Genomic DNA, 22195 nt, shown 5'->3' on the forward strand with positions numbered 1-22195 from the left:
AATCTTAACAATAAACTACTAAGGAAATGCAGCTTCTCTTGCCTGCTTGTCGAAAGAAGACAGAGGGCTGTAAGCCAAGAAGTATTTTTTTTTTAAGTTATTAATTCTAGGAAGTAGCACTCATGGGGCAACTAATGCGTTCTTGCTTAGTCTTGTGGAACACTGATGTCGAAAGCTCAGTATGAAGGGGTTGCTATAAAAATCCTTTCCTCAAACTCTGAGCACTGCTGGCAGAAATGTAAAGATGTATAGTCACTGTGGGAAACAGTATGGCAGTTCCTCAGAAAACTAAAAACCGATTTACCGTACGTCCTAGAAATTCCATTTTCGGGTACATACCCCAAAGAATCTTCAGTTTTGAAGAGACATTTGCACAGTCATGTTCACCGAAGCATTATTCACAACAGCCCAAAGACAGAAGCAAACCATGTGTCAACTGACGGATGGATGAGCAAAACACAATAGAATATTATTCAGCCTTAAGAAGAAAGGAATTTCTGACATATGCTACAATATGGATGAACCATGAGGCATTATGTCATGTGAAATGTTAGTCGCTCAGTCATGTCTAACTCTTTGCAACCCCATGGACAGTAGCCTGCCAGTCTCCTCTGTCCCTGGAATTTTTCAGGCAGGAACAGGGTTGGAGTGATTTGACTAAAACCACCTAGCTACTAAGTGGCTAGAACCAAGCTCTTACATGTTCAAATCCGTTCCTGTATTTCCCTAAACCTTAAGGTGAGCTCTCTAGTCAAAGGCCTGATTGACCTGGGATGGATGCAAAGGAGACCACTAGCTGCCTTGGGCTGTGGGCCAACAAAGAGCAGGGAGCTCAGTCACACAGAATTAGGGCCTCCCTCCCTCACTCACAAGGCAAGAGACTGCGTGACACACCCACCCATTTGTATTATCTGTAGGCTCAGAGGATATTATATGTGTAAACATTTAAAGAGCATAAAATAAATGTCAAGTCATAGACACAGTTGTCAGGAGACTGAGGTTCCATGACTCTCACCACCAGGAAGGATGAGTGTGGGAGGGGAAAGCACGTATGTAAAACCAACCAACCAATACACCTGACCAGTGTCCACCATGGGGTGGAGAGAGTGACCAACTGCTTGCTTTGAGGGGCAGGAGACAAACCCGCAGTCTGCCATGGGACCAGAGACCCTAAATTCTCAGCCCTTTCCTCACTGCAGTATTTCAAGATGCTGCGGAAGGATATGGGGACAAAGAGCTATAACTGAACGCTGAATGTGCCACAGGCTGGGCATTGAAGTAAATGAAATATTCAGACACAACAGTCACATGCCATCCTTAGCCCAAATTCCAGACAGCAGCATGAAAAGAGGGAACTGAGGATCTGCTGAGCTTAGCTACTACTTTCATCCAGGGGTTTGGCAGCTTCCTGACATGTGGGCTGTGGGCTGTTTATATCTCCTCAAACAGTGGGTAGCAGGCCTGGATGGGGGTTGGCAGAGTCACACATGGAAGGCTATGGAGCTAGGAGTCTGGGGTTCGGTGTTTGGGGACAGAAATGGAGAGTAATGGGACAGCCAAAAGCCTTTCAGCCTCAGGTTTTGTTTAATTTATTCATCTGATCTGCAAATACTCAGTGAGTGCCAGCTATGCCCAGCACTATTCCCGACACTGGCAGTACACTGGCAAATAAGACAGACAAAGTCCCTCCCTCAGGACCTGATGTTCTGGTGGGGACTGAACAAGCAAACAAGAGGCAATGAAGAAGCAAAAACAGACAATGTCACGATAGGTGCTGTGAAGAATAAAGCCAGGGAGCGTGACTGACAGTGCCCACAGGACCACATTGGGCCTCACTGAGAAGACAGCATTTAAGCTCAAGACCCAAATGTCGACTGACAAGAAGGAAAACCTTTCCAGGCAGGGTACCAGAAAGTGCAAAGGCCCTGGGGTGGGAATCAGGTCAGCTTACTGAAGGAAGAAATGAGGGGATGAATGCTCTGAGCTCAGGGCAGAGGGGCAGCCAAGGGCCAGAATCATCAGGGCCTTGTGGGTGTGGTAAGAAGCCTGGATTTTTTGCTCAGTGATTTGAGAATTCAAAGGAGTAACATGTATGATTTATGCTTTCATCCTCTGGCTTGTGCCAAGAGGCCACCCTTCCAGCTTCTGCAGTTCATGGGCTATCTGGGTAAGAACAAGGCATGAACCTGAAGGGGTATCTGCTTGAAACTGGCCTGTCTAGGCCCTGCCAGGCATACCTGAAAGATGCAACAGAGAAAAGGACCTCCATTTGACACCTTTCTTTTCATTTCTTTAACTACCCTCCCTGAGTCATTCCTTAATTATTTTAAGTATTTTTGACCTACCTCCAGGTCCAGCCAATACACAATACTACCTGATTAAGGCAAATTTCTGCTTCTTCTTAGAAGGGTCAACAAACTATCTAAAGAAATAAAAACTGTCTTGGTACCCCTAGCTGTGGGTCTGTTTTGTAAGTAGAGGATTTCCACATCACAATCCCTTCCAATTATGAAGCAATCAATCAAATAAATCCCTCTGACATTTTGAGAGAGAAGAAAAAACCAAGCAGATTCTTTTAGTTCAAGAAATCGACAGGAGTAAGAATGAGGAAAAAGAAAAACTATCAACAGCAAAATGACCTCCAGTTATTTCTAAGGGGCTGGATCTATTTGCTTTTTGAAAGGGACTGATCAAGAAGGAAAGGGCAACTTCTGTCCCTCACATCATGCGCCTCTTCCCCTAAGAGAATGAGGAGGGGAGCAAAGGGAAATCTTTGGCATCATGAACCCCAACTGGAAAGCATCCAAGCATTGTTTTGAAAGCTGTTTCAATCAGACCACGCTAACCGTTTCTTACTTTTGCAGACTGCTTACTTAAAAATCAGTACACGGCAGATTGTATGGGAGATGAGAACTACTTATCTTGATGATGAAAAGTCAAGCTCAGACAGTGGAAAGTAGTGGAACCTAGGTCTCCTGACTCATTCCCTATCAAATTTTATTATGTATTTTTATCTTATAAAAATCAAAGCACATTAGAACAAAACAGGAACAGGAAGTCACTCATAATCCAATCAGTATACTATACTATTAGGATTTTATTCCTTCCATCATGTGCTTGTAGGTTCCCCCGCACATACACTGTTTTCATCACACTGGACTATAAGTTGTTTGCAATACACAGGCCCTTTACATCACCATTAACACAGTCGAGGATATGAAACTTAACATTGGTATGATGTGGAATACAATTTGGTATAATTTGAGCTGAATTTACTGTCTTTGCTAAGGATAAGTGCCTTCCAAGTGAATTTTGTCCCTTTTATTGAGACACAGTAAAAATATACAACAGTACCTATTATTAGGTCTTGGACTGCAGGTTGTTCTCACAGTGTTTAAAACAGAACTCTCAAGAGGCCCTGTGATGTAACTTAACTTCAGTTTTATTTACCTACCTGGTGCATCAGGTACTTGAAGAGGAATGAAAGGATCAGATACACTTAGAAGAGGAAGGCTAGAATCCATAGTCTGCCCACCCTTCCTTTTTTCAGCTGGAGTTGGTTGGAGGGGAAAGAAGGGTCAAGGAGACAGGGAAAAAAGAGAAAAGCAGAAAACATCAAGTAAATCTAAATGTATTTACCATCTATTAACCCAACTCAAATTATAAAGTAAGTCTAAATTTAGAGACAGAATAAAGAGAAATGAGTGGATATAATTCAATGTAATAGCAAAATACGTATGAGATATACACTCTGGTCCTTGCAGCACAGTCTGAGATGCAGTTAATGATAAAACGAGAATAGCTGTACATCTGAAATTTCTCTTCTTCCTTAGATACTGCAGTCTAGAGTGATCCCTTTCAGAATTCCTACAGCAATACTGGCCCCATCACACATTTTGGTAGGTAAACAAACTCTATTGTGTAATCTAGAATATGTGTATAGGTACTTCTTTTGTACCCATTTCCCTCTTGAGGTCCTTTGGGGACAGAATCCTGTTCTATCACCAAATGTCTAATGTAATGCTAGGCAAACAGAGAGACAGAAAGAGATTTCTTGCCTATTGCAAAGTTAGACAAGCCCTAACCTCTGGACAACCTCTACCATACTATTGGCATTCACTTTGTATTTGGCAAACTTACAGATTTACAAAAAATCTATACACCTTAAGGAATACCAGAGCTTGAAGGGATCTCAGGATTTTCTAGCACAATTTTCTTATTTTTCAGAAGAGAAAATGAAGCCCGGAAGTTAAGAGACTAACCAGAGGTCCACCAGCAGATCCATGATCAAAACACAAGTCTCCTAGTTCCTACTTTACCATGTTGTACCTTGCATTTTAATAATCAGTTTGTTTCTGAATTAAAATCTAATCTAGCCTTTTATAAAGTGGATGTACAAAAAAGTTTTAATTTTCAAATAATTATAGAATCATAGGAAGTTGCAGTACATAGAACCCTGTGAACCAGCTTCCCCCAGTGGCGAGTTCTTATAATTGTAGTTCATTATCATTGATGCTGGTGCAATTCTGTTGATTAACCTCTATCCCATTTATGTAAATTTTCACATGTATTCATTTGTGTGTATGTGTGTGTATACACACAGTTCCTTGTAATTTGATTCTATGTATAAATTAGTCTAAATACCACAACAATAATACACAACTGTTCTATCAGACAAAAATCTTCCCTGTACACCCACTCCTTACTCTTCTCCTAATCTAATTTTGTCATTTTGAGAATATCATTAAAGTGGGCTTCTAACTAAGCTTCGTTAAAGGCTGATGGAGGAAGAGAAGGGTAAAAATCACAGCTTTTAAGTCTTTGAAATATATTAAAATGAGATACAATGAAATATATTCAAAGAAAAATAACAAACTATGAAAAAATATATATAGCATAACTCAATGGCAACCCACTCCAGTGTTCTTGCCTGGAGAATCCCACGGAAGGAGAAGCCTGCAGTCCATGGGGTTGCACAGAGTCAGACATGACTGAAGCGACTTAGTAGTAGTAGTAGCATAACTCATTTTGAAAAATGTATGTATGCATGCAGAAATAAAACTATGGACATAAATATTGTAAAACGTTAGCAATGCTTTCCTCTTGGAGTGGGGTTATGAGTTTCTTAATCTTGCTTCTTTGGGGTTTTAGCAAATGAATGTATATAATTTATCAACCAAAAACTATTTTAAAAAAAGAGGTACCATGTCAAGTTTTAATCATCTGCCCGTTTCTCCTCTAATGTCATCTGCCCGTTTCTCCTCTAATGTATGGACATAGTTTAGTAACATTTTTGCAGCTTTTACCATAAAAATGTTAATGATAACCCTTGTGTCATCCTCCCCACCTCATTGCCACATTTCCTGCTTAGCTCCTCCCTTGGTTGGTTAGAAGGTCTAAAATCAGTGAACCATCTGAGCTTGATTAGAAACCTTCCAGAAAATATTGCCACCCTGAACTTCATCAAATGGGGACATATTCATTTCTGGGACTTAGATATAATTTTCTTTCATTTGTAAAGAATGAAGATTCTTCTTCATTCACACTACAAATATGAACATAGAGAAAATACCAAATGTTCACAGAAAATGCTGCATAAACTGAGAGAAAAAGACGTTCTGTTATGTCTGCAAAAGCTTAATGTCATTGATTTATAAGATTTCTGAGATGTGTTTATGACTACAACTACTGTGCTGGGCTCTCAGGTACAAATCTCTACTCTGTCATTCTCCACCGGGGACCTTGGGCAGGTCACTCAGGCTCTTGTGGGCTGTTGTGAGGGATCACTGGAGATAAAGTGAATAAAAGCACTTACTGGGCTTAGTGTGTAGCAGGTATTCAACATATGTACACTTTTATTACAGCCCTAATTTTACTCAAATATGTGTTTTCTAATTGTTGGGCCTTTAAAAAAACTGCTATTTATAGTCTTCAAAGTAAGCATAAAGGGGAGAAGACACAAAAATAAAAGCAAAAAACAACTCTTTAAAAAAACAGTTTATACAGACAAACAACAAAACATAAGATATATAATAAGTTAGAATTAGGCATTAAAACTGGAAGTGGATGGAAAATGATTAGGAACCTTTGTCATTAACATTGACGAATCCAAGCTCCTATCCTTTGGCAGAAAGCAACTCCTTTCCTTCACTCAACAAGACTGTACCGAGCCAAGCACTGTACTAAATGCTGGGATTCAGCAACAAAGAAGACTCTCCTAGAGCTATCCACAACCCTCTTTTCCTACCCACACCATAACTGGTCATCACTGTGATGTTTCATCTCAAGGACAATGACCAATGCTTTATACATCTGGTATAGTCAAACTAAATATCCAACCCTGAGCACTTTAAGCCAGACCAAAATACCAATAAACTTAAAAATTCTACAGACCAGACAACAAAGCTAAAAATAAAAAATAACGCACAAAAAGTTTTAACTATTTAATATTTGAAGTGTACACCTTCCGAATAACTCCAATGCCTATTTCAAAATACTGAAAACATCATATGAAGACTTATGAGATACAATTAAAACTTGAGTTTTTTCTTACAAGGGAAACACACAGCTATTAGAAAGCACTCTCAATAACAGTATAATCCTCAAAAGGTGGGGTAGGGTGGGCAACTGGAAAAAGGCGACAAGGGAGTAATAAATTATGTGTGAAAAAGTCTTCCTGGAGATTACAGTCTCCCTCCCCACACTCACGCTGGTTGAAAATCTCTCTTATATTGAGAGAAAAACTCTAAATTTTTTTTTAAAGAATTAAAAAATTTACTATGTATTCTTTTTGAAATCAGCAAAGTGGGCCTAAAAAAGGGAACTGTAATCAAAAAGATAACGGCAACAGTCAAAGAATTAGAAGACAGAAAAACAGTTCTATAGAGTTATCTTTGAAAGATAATAAAACAGCAAATCTCTAGTTAGAGTTACCAAGAAAAAGAGCAACACAAATGCATACAATAAAACTGATGTATGGCAAGAAAATACTACAAAAGATTTCAATGCGCTCTTCCACCTTATTAAAAAAATTTTGAAACTATAGATGATTTTCTAGGAAAATATTACTAAATTTGCCTTATTATGAGGCAGAATACCTGAGAGAGGAAGTTCTAGAGCCAAATGTTAGGACACTAGCTGTCCTAACTCTGCTATTTACTAGCTATGCGACTCTGGGAAAGAGACTAGTCTGTACTCAGTCACCTCAACCATAACTGATATGCAGATGGCATGGCAACCTTCGAGGGTTGTTGAGAGGGTCAGATGAGACAATACTTACATAGGACAAATGACAAACTGTAGGATTGCCTACAATATATGACACATGAAGTGCTCTTACATATTAATAAGAACAAAACAAACATAGAACAATAAAAAAAAAGGACACAAACAACACAAATTCCAAAAGTAATAAAAATGGCCAGTAAACAGTGTCCTCTATCTAAAACCTCTAAGCTGGTCTGGGTAGGAAAATGAGGTGAAAATTACTCATCTATTGTTAATTGAAATAAAATTTGATTAGCATTCTTGGAAAGTGATTTGGATATAGGTATCATAAAGCCTTAAATACATATATATCTGTTGATTTAGCAAATAATCTCCTAGAAGTTATCTTAAGGAAATGGTAAAGGATATAAATAAAAACTTAGCTTCAGGAATGTTTACATGGTGAAAATTAGTAACAACCTAAGTATTCGTCAGGAGAAGGAAATGGCAACCCACTCCAGTATTCTTGCCTGGAGAACCTTGTGGACAGAGGAGCCTGGTTGGCTGCTGTCCATAGGGTCGCATAGAGTTGGACACGACTGAAGCAACTTAGCACGCATTGAAGAAGGAAATAGCAACCCTCTCCAGTGTTCTTGCCTGGAGAATCCCAGGGACAGAGGAGCCTGCTGGGCTGCCGTCTATGGGGTCGCACAGAATCAGACACGACTGAAGCGACTGAGCGGCAGCAGCAGCAAGTATTTGTCAAAAGTGATGTTAAATACAATGCTATTATTCTTCCACTAAAAATCATGTTATAGACTAATATTTATCAACATGGAAAACTAATTCCCATATAATGTACACAAAATGAATAACAAACTGGACAACAGAAAGCTCCTCCATAGTAAGAACTACCTCTGTAGTTACAGAGGCCATATTATCACAATGCAACTAAAATATATCTTAAGTAACTTTAGGGTAAAGAAATCAAAACTTAAAAATGTCCAGAAAACAAGAATAAGACAGCATTACATATTAAATATTACGGAATGACAGCCAAAGTTCTAATAAGAAATAAATTTATGAGGTTAGAAAAACTACTAACACACATAGAGAAAGCAGGAAGAAAGAATATAAAGAGTTAAAATCAGTAATTAATCAATATAATTTAAAAGATCAATTTTGAAGGATATCAGATTCCATATCCTACAAAGAACATAGTCAAAACCTTACATCCATTGCTGAGGAATTTATAACAGTAAAATGTTGACATAAAATTAACGTTTAAGAAAGAGGTACTTGGTTAAATATATTAGGATATATCCACATAAAGGAATTTTATGTAGACAATTTAAAAGTTACATTCGAGGAGTTTCTCTAATGATATAAGGGAAAAAATGCTAAATTTTTAAAATAAAAATCAGGCTTTAAAATGTGACTATAAAAATGTATGCTGGAGTCATAAACTGAGGGTGAAAATTGTGTACAAAACTGTGGACACCTGTGTGTTCATAAAGAAGAAGATCCATAACTTTCCTCAGATTCTCAAAAGATCTCTGTGACCCTAAAAGGATTAACTGCTACTGACAGACATCAAAATGGTATCCAAAATGTTATTTCTTGTGTTAATTTCTTGGGGATAAGATCATGGGGCTTTTAACTTTCTTCTCTGTACTTTCCTATAAATTACTAAATAAAACATATTGTTTATTAATAAAAGGGAAAATTAGGTTTTTACTGTTACTTCGAGAATTTTTTAAAAGTCTCATTTAAAAACACCTCTCTCGTTCGATGCACGATACTGGATGCTTGGGGCTAGTGCACTGGGACGACCCAGAGGGATGGTATGGGGAGGGAGGAGGGAGGAGGGTTCAGGATGGGGAACACATGTATACCTGTGGCGGATTCATTTTGATATTTGGCAAAACTAATACAGTTATGTAAAGTTTAAAAATAAAATAAAATTAAAAAAAAAAAAAAAAGACCTCTCTCTCTCCCTAGAAGCACAGACACACATGCACAAAAACAAGCACAGCAGAATCTCAGATATAGGACAGAACATCTAATTCTCAGAATCCTCCCAGTCATTCCAAAGAACCTAAGCAATTACAAGACAGTAACAGAGTGATGTTTCTGAAATTTAGAAATATTTGCTTAAAAACATGTCTATGGACTTGAGAGAACAAATCCTGTATATTACTGCCAGATCATTCTGACAATCTAATTCAAAGAAACTCTAGATCATTTTTCAATCCCCATCTTTTTTTAGGAAATCTTTTGAATGAAGGAAAATATGTTAACCCCAGGATCTGGGGCTCGCTGGCATGCCAGGGTCATCTGTGGACTGGAACCCAGTAGTGGGAAGGTAACAACAGTGAAGTCTTGAGTTACAGGTGTCTGCCATACTAACCAGTTCCAGCAGAAAATGAGGAAGCAGCAAAAGCATCACCTTGGGTTGGTTGAAAGCCTGGGATCAAACTCTCAGCAGAGCCTCCAAGCTTCTCAGGATACTTGCCTGGAGGGACAAAACACCACTCAGTTCATCCCAGGAGAATCCCATAATGCACACCCAGGCAGGAGGTGAAGAGCATCCTCCAAATTGACATCACTCTTGACTATTTTTACCGCAGAAAGGCAGCACCTTGGCTATTCAAAGGTCCTTATCTAGCCACTGCAGTAACTGAGAAACAGCTGAGCAAAGAAAGGAAGTCTGAAGCCCTGAAGCTTGAGCATATTACTCACAGCAGAATGCCTTCAGCCTTCACACTGAGTCCATTTATCTCTACATAATTCTAATGAGTGTGATAATCTGTTTTCCACATTAGAAGCAGTCAGGAGAGCGAGTGAGAAGAAAGATGGCAGTACTGAGATGTTATGAGGGATGGGCACAATGACAACAGCTTAATGTAAAAGCCAACAGCTGAATAACAAGAAGAGTGACAGGAAATTATTAAAAAATAGAGACAAGAATTTTAAAACTAGGGCGTCACTTAATAGAGTGCAAAATACTAATTTTCAGTAGTCCATGAAGGTGTTTCTATTTATAATCTAGAGCAATAGGTGGTATACATAATGATAGCACAAACTGACAATGAATGTCAAAGGAAATTAAATCCTATTCCCTATGAAGACTAAAAAGAAAAGGGGGCAAGAAAGCATATGGATTTTGTTGTTGTTTAGTCGCTAAGTCGTGTTCAACTCTTTTCGACCTCATGGACTGTAGCTCGCCAGGCTCCTCTGTCCATGGAATTTTCCAGGCAAGAATACTCGAGTGGGTTGCCATTTCCTTCTCCAGGGAATCTTCCCAACCCAGAGATCGAACCTGCATCTCCTGCACTGGTAGGCAGATTTTTAGCACTGAGCCACCAGGGAAGCCTATACATATTTTAAATGATGTCCATAAAATAACAAAACTAAAATGTTTGATCAAAGCTCTTATCATTCACTCTATTCTGATCATTCTTTTAGCCTGTGCTTTTGTTGACACTAATGTACTTTTTTTTGAACTGTATCATATTGGAGAATTTTTCCCAGGGTATATACTGTTGTTTTCTGGCAAGGAGGGAGAGAGAGAGAGAGAGAGAGAGAGTGAGTGTGTGTGTGTGTGTGTGTGTGTGTGTGTGTGTGTGAGAAAGAGTGTGTGTGTGTGTGTGTGTGTGTGTGTGTATGTAGGCATCCTGCCTTTCATATTAGCCGGTGGATTTGAGGGTGCTACTGTTTGGAGATGCCATCACACACCTCTAAAGAGTAAATGTACTTGACACTATCATACTGATCTCTGCTACCAAACCTGTCCTAAATGTTTCCAACTCTCCCTGCTGCTCCCACAACACAACCAGGACTTCCTGAGGACAAAAAGACTTCGGCGCTCTGGTGAAAATATAAATTGATTTGCACACATACTTCAAAGTCAAGTCTTGGGTCCAAACCTACATTTTCACAGGCATACCCCTCTAGAATTAAGGTTCAATACCCTCAAAAAGATACTGATTACTCACCTTCCCCCAGCTTGGCAAAGTCCTTGTTTAGCAGTTCTTCAGCTGTCAGTTTGGAGAAATTGTCGTCATCAAAGGGATTCCAGGTAGAACCTTCTGAAGGATTATAAACATTTTGCTGGGAGGCCCGAGGGGAGCCTGAAGGAGTGGTGGTTGCAGACCTAGGTAGGTTCCCACCCCCACGAAATAAAAAGATACATGAAGGTTTGAAAAGGGTCAATCTATTCTTCTTGTTTCAAGATTAAATTATTTTCTAAGTCTAACCAACATCTTCCACAGTATTTTTCTAAAAGGTCTTCCCGAGGCAATGGAAGTTTCCACAGATGCCCTTTCCACTGTGTGAAACAAACATCTCTCTTTCTTTTGTGATTCACTATCTCTCATTACTTCTTTAATCTCTCGCTTATTAGATTTTTGGCCTCATCTGTGAGTTCTTTCATTCAGGATCCCAAACCAACCTGTTGCTGGGCTCGTTCACCCTGTGGTGACCACTGTAACAACTGGCCCCAGAGGGGCTGAGGCCTATTCTGGCTGCCTCACATCTGTCAGGGTCCTGCATCAGTGGACACCATCACAGTTAAAGAGCAATAGAGACAGTTTCCACCATCCTGGGGCTCCTGGGTGTCATTACCTAATTTCCTCTTAAGTCTCTCTTGATGCCCTTTGCATTTAGCTAATGACTTAAAGATTTTTAACTTTAGCACATGGTTCCAAGAAAGTGGAGAAGGCAGTGGCAACCCACTCCAGTACTCTTGCCTGGAAAATCCCATGGGTGGAGGAGCCTGGTAGGCTGCAATCCATGGGGTTGCTAAGAGTCGGACACGACTGAGCGACTTCACTTTCACTTTTCACTTTCCTGCATTGGAGAAGGAAATGGCAACCGACTCCAGTATTCTTGCCTGGAGAATCCCAGGGATGGGGGAGCCTGGTGGGCTGCCGTCTATGGGGTCGCACAGAGTCAGACACGACTGAAACAACTTAGCAGCAGTAGCAACAATGACTTAAAGATTTTTAACTTTAGTACATGGTTCCAAGAAAATTGAGGGTTTGACACTGCATTTACACAACAAACACTCATTGCGATCTACTTGATGTCAGGCACAGAGCCTGTCACCAGATTTACTAAGCTTGGTTAAACCATGGTGCTTGTTACGGACGAACCTACAGGCCAGGTCAGATAGACATACAAACAAGTAATACAGTGTGAAACATGCTCAAAAGACAGTTCAGACAAAATTATATATGATACCAGAGGAAGGGTCAAAGAGAAAATAACTGTGTACATGGATCTTAACGAACAAACAAGCAGTTCCTAAGTGGAACAGAAGGAAAGTGGCAGTTCTACCAGTGTGATATAATAGGCCTTGATCTGTTAACCAGTCAGTTCAGATATTATTCCACAGAAAATGGGGAGTCAAGAAAATGTTATCGGCATGTAGAGATTTGGTCAGATCAAGAATTTAGAAAACACTCTATACGGTATGGGATGGATGAGAGACTGAAACAGTGAGGCAAGTAAAAAAATATTTTTTAAGATCGGTCTGATCTATGCACTACAGGAAAATTCAGTTTCTCATTAAACCCAGACACGCACCCCTAAACGTACATCTATACACAATTATGTACATAGCAAAAATTATACAGCAATGGCCCCCCAGCAGCCCTTGCCCACAGAAGCAGTACATACTTGGACTTATTGAGACTGGCCTCAGCTGCAGCTGCTTGGAGCAGCTGGGTTGATTTGCTGGCAGGGACCCCAAAGACTGCGCTGTGGGTCACGTCGCTGAGAATTCGCCTGTGCCCAGCACGCTGGGCTTTGGGGGATGATGGAGGAGTGAGAGATCCGAGTTTCTGCCCCTGGATGGTAGGAGGTGGGGTTGTCTGAACCTTTGGCTGTTGTCTTACTGGGGCTTGAATCTGCTAGGAAGAGAGATGAAAGTGTTCAAGAGAGGGGAGATGGGTGGGGGAGGAGAAGAAAAACAAATAAGCAGACAAGCATAACAAAAAATGCCATGTGAGAGCTAACATATGGCTCAAATGGCACAGTTTCTCAATAACACCCAGACTGTCTAGGCTTCCTTGACAATCTGAGATGCAGCCTTGAGCCTGACACCAACAGAGTACTTACCTGGTGCTTATATATACATTTCAGTCTTCATCAGCAATAATAAACAAGGTAACCATACGCAAGTCGACCCAAAGACTGCAGAAGTCATCCCTAGGTCTAAAGATCTAGAAAGTTTCCTGAAGGACAACTTTCTGCTTTCAAAATTCGTTCAGAATGCCTCCAAAGGGTAGGCTTCAAGCATTCCACTACCAGAGTCACAAGCCAACAAAGGCTCACCTCCAGCTAAAACACGATTGAGCTGAGTGAGTTCTGCTAGGAGATCCCTGACTTTCTGACAGAACACAGACTACTAGTTAGAAATAAGTGAGACAGAATTTCACTGTGATTAAGAAATGGCAGTTCTTTTTTGCTTTTGCTGTTAACACTCTGTTTCGTTGACAGGATGGGTCTTATAGGATTCTGTTTCTGCAGTGACCTCTGAGAAAATGTAAGCACGGGGGCAGTTGGATTAATCTGTCAGAATCTTCATTTTGGAAATGGCACCAAAGAACAAGGTAGAGGATACAATAAGAAAAAAATGTTAAAGCCCTTGATGATGACTGACCTAATAATATGAGATGTGGGCCTTTTTTAGAAGGAAGGCAGGATGCACAGTCACCAGAGAAAAAAAAATTGGAGGGAACATCCTTGTTCCCATGTGGTGAGTTTTTAAGCATAAGCCATGATCTACAAAGTTCCATGTCAAGAAAATGATCAAATTAAAAAGGTTAAAGAGGAACACCTAATCCTTTTCTTCCTAACTGTCAATCCAGAAATAAAGGAATTTAAGACTATTCAATGCCTCAGGGGTTGAACTATCCCTTCCCTCGTCTCTCATCTCAGACTGGAGCTGTCCCTCCATGCTGCAGGTCAGTTCCTACATTCTATGTCTTCAAAGGCTGGCCCTGGGAGAGATTCCAGAAACTAGTGTCCAGCTACTTGGGTCAGGATGCTGACAGCCTGGGGGTTTCTGTCCTTATACTGACTCAGGCTTTAATTTTACTGAGGCAAGCTATGTGCATGTAAGAGTACACAACCACTCACCAACTGAATGAATGAAATAATATAAGGTTCTAATGTTGATCAAATTAAGGTCAGAGGGTAAAGCACTTTGCATCTCTGAGGGAGAAGCAAAGTGCTCTGTGAAGCAGCCCAGAGCTCCAGCTCCACAACTTCCTCAGGGCTCCAGGAAGCAACAGCCAACTTAACTAAAGCCAGTCCCCGCAGGGACAAGAAGGGATTTAAGGACAGAACTAGATTTGTTTATTTCTTGGAGTTTAGGACATCCATTACTCTGAAAAGGGTACTTAACTGTTGAGGCCCTTTATTTTGAAGAGTCCAAACTACTCGGAGAACATTTTCCCTTCTTCTCACCTATTCTCCGCATGCCGCACACTGGAGAACACATGCTTCTGTCATGACGACACCTTATCCTACCACAGCTACCAATTCAAAGTGGCTGCAACCCATCCAGCCACATCCCACAACAGCCTTATCAAGCAGTTTTACTTCCCATCAGAATCTCAGACTAAAGACTCAAGAGGGATCTTAAGACAGCACGGATTCCAACTCCCTCGTTTTAGAGACAATAAGACCAAAGCCCCCTGAGGTTAAGTGCTTGCTCAAGGTCACAAGGTCAATTGAGGGCAAAATCCATGTCTCGACTATCGCTCAGGACTCTCTTTTTTTGCACAACGATGCTTCCTCATCCAAAAATGAGATTATAAAGGAGGAGAGAGACACGTAACACAGGGGGAGAGAAGCAAGGTGGACTCAACATGTCTATCTTGCCAAAGATTTTTTAAAAAGCAAAACTATGAAAGAAGTATAATCACATCAAGAAATATAAGAATACAGACAAGGGGAGAAAAACCACCTCAACTTCCACTCCACTACTCTAGTACAATTGTTCTTATCTTCTATTTGGTATCTTATATTTATGTCTATTTTAAGGACATACTCTTCCTGTAATTTCATCTCTCCTTTAGCATTACCCCATGAGCTTTTCCATACTGTTGTACAGACTTTTATAACCGTGACTTTTAAGGACTGCATAGTTAGGTTGTTGGAATGAGGAATGTTGCTTCCATGCCTGTGCTGATCATTAAGACTGCAGTAAACCTCTGTGGGATACGGCCACATCCCTGCTGCGAAAGGGCTGCACGGTACAATTTACATTCACTTACCTGGTTCTCTAGGTAAGTCCTATAAAGTCATGGGAAGAAGGGAAGGGTCAAGGCCAGGAAACTCTCTGGCTTCTGGCTGAAGCCCATTCTGCTCTTGTCCCTTCTCCGTACTCTTAACCAACTACCCCTGAACAAAGTGCCCAAGTATTTTTTCATTCAAAAAACATGGAGAAGGATCACAGTTCATTCCCAGAAAAGTGGATATTTTGTCCACGGTCAGCAGAGAGGGTTCCCGTGAGAAGTGTACAGTCAGTGGCAGCACTGTCATGACCCTGGATGAGCACTGCTGGTGCCCTTGAACACAGATCAGGATTCTTCAAATCTTGCCCCAGCTCTGCTGCTGTCAGTCTGTGTATCTTGGGTGATTCCCATTCTAGCCTGGACCTCAGCTTCTAATTCCATTACAGGAGGACTGGATGAGACAAAATCTCAGCTACATGATATGATAATTTTTTAAAAACTGTTTTTCCATTAGCAAGAGGAACTCTGTTACTTGTTAAAAAAACAGAGAATGGTCGTCTACCACACGCCCGCAGGAAGATCGAGCTATTTCAGAAATGAAGGTGTAAAGACACTGAGCACACATGTAGCTGAGACTCGGAGAAGACAATCTATTTATGGCGCTGCTTACTTTTGAAGGGATGTAGGTTTTCTGGTTTAAGATCGGTGACAAAACTCTATTAGAAATCAATCCTTAGAAAGACAGTTTCTTACTTTTCCTTGTTTCTCTGTTGGTTGGACTTGCCCGGGAACGATAATAGCTGTGATACTCTATCAACTGGGGATGTAAAATGCCCTTTTCCATCACTATAAAGTTTTCTATTACTGTCACTCTGTGAGTACAGAATTAAGGGCACTCATTAAAAGCCAAAGTATCATGTGCCTGAGGATATACCCGTGGAGGTGAATCAGAAGAGCGTGTAGAGGTCCTGATTCTAAACTCAGCCAATATATAGAAGTGAACATGCCCAATTTCTAAACTGACAGGATGGCTCAAATAACAGTCAGACACTCTGGTGCCCAGAGGGGCATCAGGCCACAGCAAATGGTCTCAGCAAGCAGGCTCTTGAAGGTACTGCATACTCATATGAAGTGACCAGTAATGTCATTCAAGACAAAGAATAAGCACAACACGGTCAGAACTCAGGGTTAAGGTGGGGGGCCTCCATGAACCTTCTGAGACTGGCAAGGCCACAGTGGTCACACTGCCCTCTAAAGACAGGACAGGGATTGGCTCTAAATCTACTTTGGTCTCTGACTGCTTGACACTGGCACCGGTAGACACAAAGGACAGCTCCTCCCACTGGTCTAATATTAGGGTGAGAAACAAGAAAGTTTGTCTTCTATTGATCCCACACTCCTAATTTATCCCTCTCCCCTCCTTTCCCCTTTGATAACCATAAGTTTGTTTTCCATGTCTATGAGTTTATTTATGTCCTGTAAACAAGTTCACTTGTCCATCAGCAACTTAGAATCATTTTTCTAAAACCTTAAGCTTCTATAGAATACTTCATCCTTTTCCTGGATACACTGGGAAAAGATCAAACATTTTAACCACCAGGGTGGAGAGCAGCCAAGCCTTGGTCCAGCAGCTCCCTCACCAGCTGCTGCCGCCTCTTGCCCACCCTTTCCCTAGCCCTCACTGCGGGCTCCTCTTCTGGCTGACTCTCACCGCTGGCTCCTGGGCAGGGGCTGGCGAGGCTGCTGCGGCTGGCTGTGCTTGGGGCTGCGGTGCGGCCGCTGCTGTCGTCTTCTGCTGCAAGGCAGCCTGCTGAGTCAGCAGCTGTTGCTGATGCAGGGCTGTGGCCAGCTGCTGCTGCTGCTGCTGCTGCTGGTAGAAGTTCTGTATCAGCTGCTGTTGAGAGCTTCCTTGAGATACCACGGGGAACTGAGCGATCACTGGTTGCTGGGCTGCTGGGTGTACTGCCTGAAACTGAGTAGGGGAAGGAGGCCAGGAAGGAGGAGGTGAGCAAAAGCCTGTTTCAGAACCATACTCCACAGAGGATGAAAACGCCTCAATGACAACTGAGACCAGCACGGAAGGCAAAGGCAAGGGCAGGCAGGCGTCTCGTGGCTTGGCCGGAAAACTCACGAGGGGAACCGCAGGGCACCGCGCTTAAACACAGCAGCGCCTTCCGCTGCCAGGCTCCAGCCACTGCCTACCTGCCTCCTGCACTGCAGGCTGGCCTCCAAGGGGTTTCCGTGCCTGGCCTGAGGGCATCCATCTGACTTACATCTTGTGACTCCACATGCTGCAGTGTAACAGAAGCTAACAAATGAACTCCCAGTCACAGAAGTTATCCCTCTTACAAAGGGATTTGGAAATAGCCAGGATTAAAATTCTTCCCTACATGAACTGGGTGAAGCAATGATGACACTGAAGAGAATAACCTAAATGTCAGCCCAGCTAGTAAGTCCTCTCAAGCCCTTCTGAAAATTATTTCCAAATAGCTCTCTTCATTAAACTTCCACCTTTAAATATTCAGAACACTCAGTATACTCTACTACTTAATGATATTTTGTCTCATACTAGCAGCATGGTTTCAAGTTATATTCTTTTGTAAACTTCCTAAGGATAGGAATGCTTCTCTTCTCCCCGCCGCTAAGGACTGTGTGTCAGACACAAAAACACAGCTTAAAAAATGGCCTACTGATGCACAAAAATCAGGATCTTAGTTTTGAAATCCCAAATATTGTTAGTTATAAAATTAACTGGGAAGATACTGTTTGTCTACTTGGGCAAAGTTAAAAGAGTTAGCAAAAAAGGCAGATGTCAATAAATAGCTTGCTTACAACAGCAAAACGCTAGAAACAACCAAATGTCTGTCAACAGGGAGTGACCAGATAAACTACGCTAGACAGCCTTAGGAACACTCTCAAGTTGTAAAGAGAAATGACGGATACCTCTATATGCGGGATGGAAGGAACAGAATACTGCAGACTGAATTTTGAAACTATGCAAACGTTTTAAATTCTCACAAAACAAAATTAAAACAAAATTACAAAGTAACAACTAAAAAGCAAAACAAAGCAAACAAACTTGTATATCACATAAAAATATAAATCAACTAAGAATTATGTTAATGTTGTTAGGAATCAAGATTTCCAGATGAGACAAATACAAATAGAAAAGCCAAGAAGTTAAAAATCCTGTAATTACAAATCTGCTTTAGAAATATAAATTCGAATTCATGATATACATTTTATTAAGAAAAAACCCAAATACATGCCCTAACTGTTCACTGAAAAGGTCTAAAAATAATAACCAACCTATTAGCAAATGGATATGCCTAGAAAGGGAAATAGCTGAGGAAAAAGTGGAAGCAGTGACAGATTTTATTTTCTTGGGCTCCAAAATCAATACAGATGGTGACTGCAGCCATGAAATTAAAGGATGTTTGTTCCTTGGAAGAAAAGCTATGACAAACCTAGACAGTGTATTAAAAAGCAGAGACCCATAAGACTGTTCTATACATCAGTGTCTCTTTTGCTGTCTCGTACACAGGGTTATTGTTACCATCTTTCTAAATTCCATATATATGCGTTAGAATACTGTATTTATGTTTGGGAGAGGGTGGGAAGATTTGGGAGAATGACATTGTAACATGTAAAATATCATGTAAGAAACGAGTTGCCAGTCCAGCTTCGATGCACGATACTGGATGCTTGGGGCTAGTGCACTGGGACGACCCAGAGGGATGGTATGGGGAGGGAGGAGGGAGGAGGGTTCAGGATGGGGAACACATGTATACCTGTGGTGGATTCATTTTGATGTTTCGCAAAACTAATACAATTATGTAAAGTTTAAAAATAAAATAAAATTAAAAAAAAAAAAATAAATAAAGAGTAAATGCAGATGGCCCATAGGCCCATGAAAAGATGCTCAAAATAGCTAGTCATTAGGGAAATGCAAATCTAAAGCACAATTAGATATTACCTCACACCTGTCCAAACAGCTATCATCAAAAAGAACACAAGTAACAAATGTTAGCAAGGATGTGGAGAAAAGGGAACTCTGTTACAGTGTTGGTGGGAATATAAGTAGGTGCAGCCACTGTGGAAAATAGTATGGAGTTTCTCCAAAAGATAAAAACAATTACCATATGACTCAGCAATCCCATGCCTGGGTAAATATCTGAAAAAAAAATACAGTAATTCAAAAAGATACATGTAACTCAATGTTGCAGCACTACTTACAGTTGCCAACATATGGAAACAACCTATGTGTCTATCAACAGTTGAATGGCTAAAGAAGATGTGATATATATATATACAATTGAATACTAATCAGCCATAAAACGAATGAAATTTTACCATTTGCTCCAACATGGATGGGAGAAGGCAATGGCACCCCACTCCAGTACTCTTGCCTGGAAAATCCCATGGATGGAGGAGCCTAGTAGGCTGCAGTCCATGGGGTCGCTGAGAGTTGGACACAACTGAGCGACTTCCCTTTCACTTTTCACTTTCATGCATTGGAGAAGGAAATGGCAACCCACTCCAGTGTTCTTGCCTGGAGAATCCCAGGGACAGGGGAGCCTGGTGGGCTGCCGTCTATGGGGTCGCACAAAGTCGGACACGACTGAAGTGACTTAGCAGCAGCCAACGTGGATGAACTTGGAATGCATTATGCTAAGTGAAGTAAGTCAGACCAAGACAGATGAATACCATGTGATATTACTTATACATGGAATCTAAAATATGCAACAAACTAAAATATATAACAAAAAAGAAACAGACACACAGATATAGACAACAAGCTACTGGTTACCAGTGAGGAGGTGGGGAGGGACAATATAGAGGTGGTAGAGAGCAGGAGGTACAAACTATTGATTTTAAGATAGGTTACAATGATGTATTGTACAACATGGGGGATATAGCCAATATTTTGTAATAACTGTAAATGCTCTGTAGCCTTTAAAATTTGTAAAAAATAAAATCATAATATGTTCAAGGCAAGGGATATGGTGGTAAATAAAATGAACAACAGTCCAAAAAAAAAAAATAATAAAAATAAAAAGCAGAGACCCTTTGCCAACAAAGATCTATACAGTCAAACCTATGGTCTTTCCTTCAGTCATGTATGGATGATAGAGTTGGACCGTAAAGAAAGTTGAGTGCTGAAGAACTGATGCTTTCAAACCGTGGTGCTGGAGAAGATTCTTGAGAGTCATGTGAACTGCAAGGAGCTCAAACCAGTCAATCCTAAAGGAAATCAACCCTGAATATTCATTGGAGGGACTGATGCTGAGGCTGAAGCTCCAATATTTTGTCCACCTTATGTGAAGAGCTGACTCATTGGAAAAGACCCTGATGCTGGGAAAGATTGAAGGCAAAAGGAGAAGGGCATGACAGAGGATAAGATGGTTAGATAGCATCACCGAGTCAATGGATATGAGTTTGAGCAAATTCTGGGAGACAGTGAAGAACAGGGAAGTCTGGCATGGCTGCAGTCCATGGGGTTGCAAAGAATCGGACATGACTTAGTGACTGACCAACAACAACAAATCCCTAGCAGCAAGACTGTGGTCTCTAAATACCATTTCCATGAAAGGGAAACAGCTCTTTAGAGAAATGGCTGACTCCAGGTCAAGGGAAGAATGATCCTGGAACAGCCTGTTACATCAAATAATAAAGGCATATTAAAGCTTCCTGGAGTCAGAGCCAAAGGACCCAGGAGCCAATTTGAAGAGACTTTCACTGGCCAAACCTGGGACAGTTAGAACAAATTTTTTAATAGTAATGTACGGAAACATATCAAATATATTGGGTTGGCCAAAAAGTTCATTTGGGTTTTTCTGTAACTTCCTACAGAAAAATATGAATGAACTTTTTGGCCAAGCCAATATTAAGATGCATGAATTCATAGTGATACTAAGAGCAAACAAAATCTTCATTGTTCACCTTTGGATGGTACCAGGAACAAACTCATTATTCTGAAAACTGGGAAACACAGGGAAAGAGTCATGCATTTTTTTCTGCCTTTTCTGTACAAACAGTACCTCAGGATAAGCAAATACTTGATGAAAAAGTTCTTTACAGAAAAATTCCATCCCCTAAATGAAGATAAAATGCTAGAGTATCAGCACATTATAACCTCTAAGGAATTAAGGGACTTAGGAAACAAACTGAAGGCGAATATTAAGTGACTGGATCACACAAGACAACACCAAATACACTGATTGATCTTAATATTAATAAAATAGAGGACAACCAAACTGCAGTTCTGCTTTCCACAGTTTCAGTTACCCATGGTGATCAACGATATGAAAATATTAAATGGAAAATTCCAGAAATAAGCAATCCGTAAGTTTTAAATTGCATGCTGTTCTGGGCAGCGTGATGAAACCTTGCACCATCCCTTGCACCTGCCTAGGATCTCCAACCATTGACATCATCTGCTCCAGACACCCAACCGTCAACATGGCTCCATGATCCAGGATCCCCTGAAGCATATGATCCTCCCTCTGACCCATGGTTAGAAGATCAACAGTAGCCTAAAGTTATGTCACAAAGTCCATGTCATTCACCTTACTTCACATCATCAAGTAAGCAAGAATATTTTGAGAGAGACTACATTCACATACTTTTTATTACAGTATATTATATTGCTATATTTTATTATTAGCTGTTACGTTAATCTCTTACTGTGCCTAACTTATAAATTAAACATTGTCATAGGTATGTATGTATAGGAAAAA

General features: G+C 40.6%; 1 protein-coding gene across 20 annotated transcripts in view; it reads right to left on the bottom strand.

The window, feature by feature from the left end:
* AAK1 (AP2 associated kinase 1) overlaps positions 1 to 22195 on the bottom strand; it is a 173309-nt gene that overhangs the window by 32232 nt on the left and 118882 nt on the right. For 7 of the 20 annotated variants that reach the window (XM_061432868.1, XM_061432871.1, XM_061432874.1 and 4 more), the window contains exons 13-17: positions 17167 to 17427; positions 12889 to 13121; positions 11205 to 11362; positions 9617 to 9721; positions 3455 to 3550 (exon numbers count right to left, since the gene is read on the bottom strand). In XM_061432868.1, coding sequence (XP_061288852.1) covers positions 3455 to 3550; positions 9617 to 9721; positions 11205 to 11362; positions 12889 to 13121; positions 17167 to 17427 — 853 coding nt within the window. The remainder of the gene's footprint in view (positions 1 to 3454; positions 3551 to 9616; positions 9722 to 11204; positions 11363 to 12888; positions 13122 to 17166; positions 17428 to 22195) is intronic. The other 13 variants (XM_061432869.1, XM_061432880.1, XM_061432886.1 and 10 more) reach the window with 8 other exon arrangements.

The sequence above is a fragment of the Bos javanicus genome, chromosome 11, assembly GCF_032452875.1.
Source record: "Bos javanicus breed banteng chromosome 11, ARS-OSU_banteng_1.0, whole genome shotgun sequence".
NCBI lineage: Eukaryota > Metazoa > Chordata > Mammalia > Artiodactyla > Bovidae > Bos > Bos javanicus.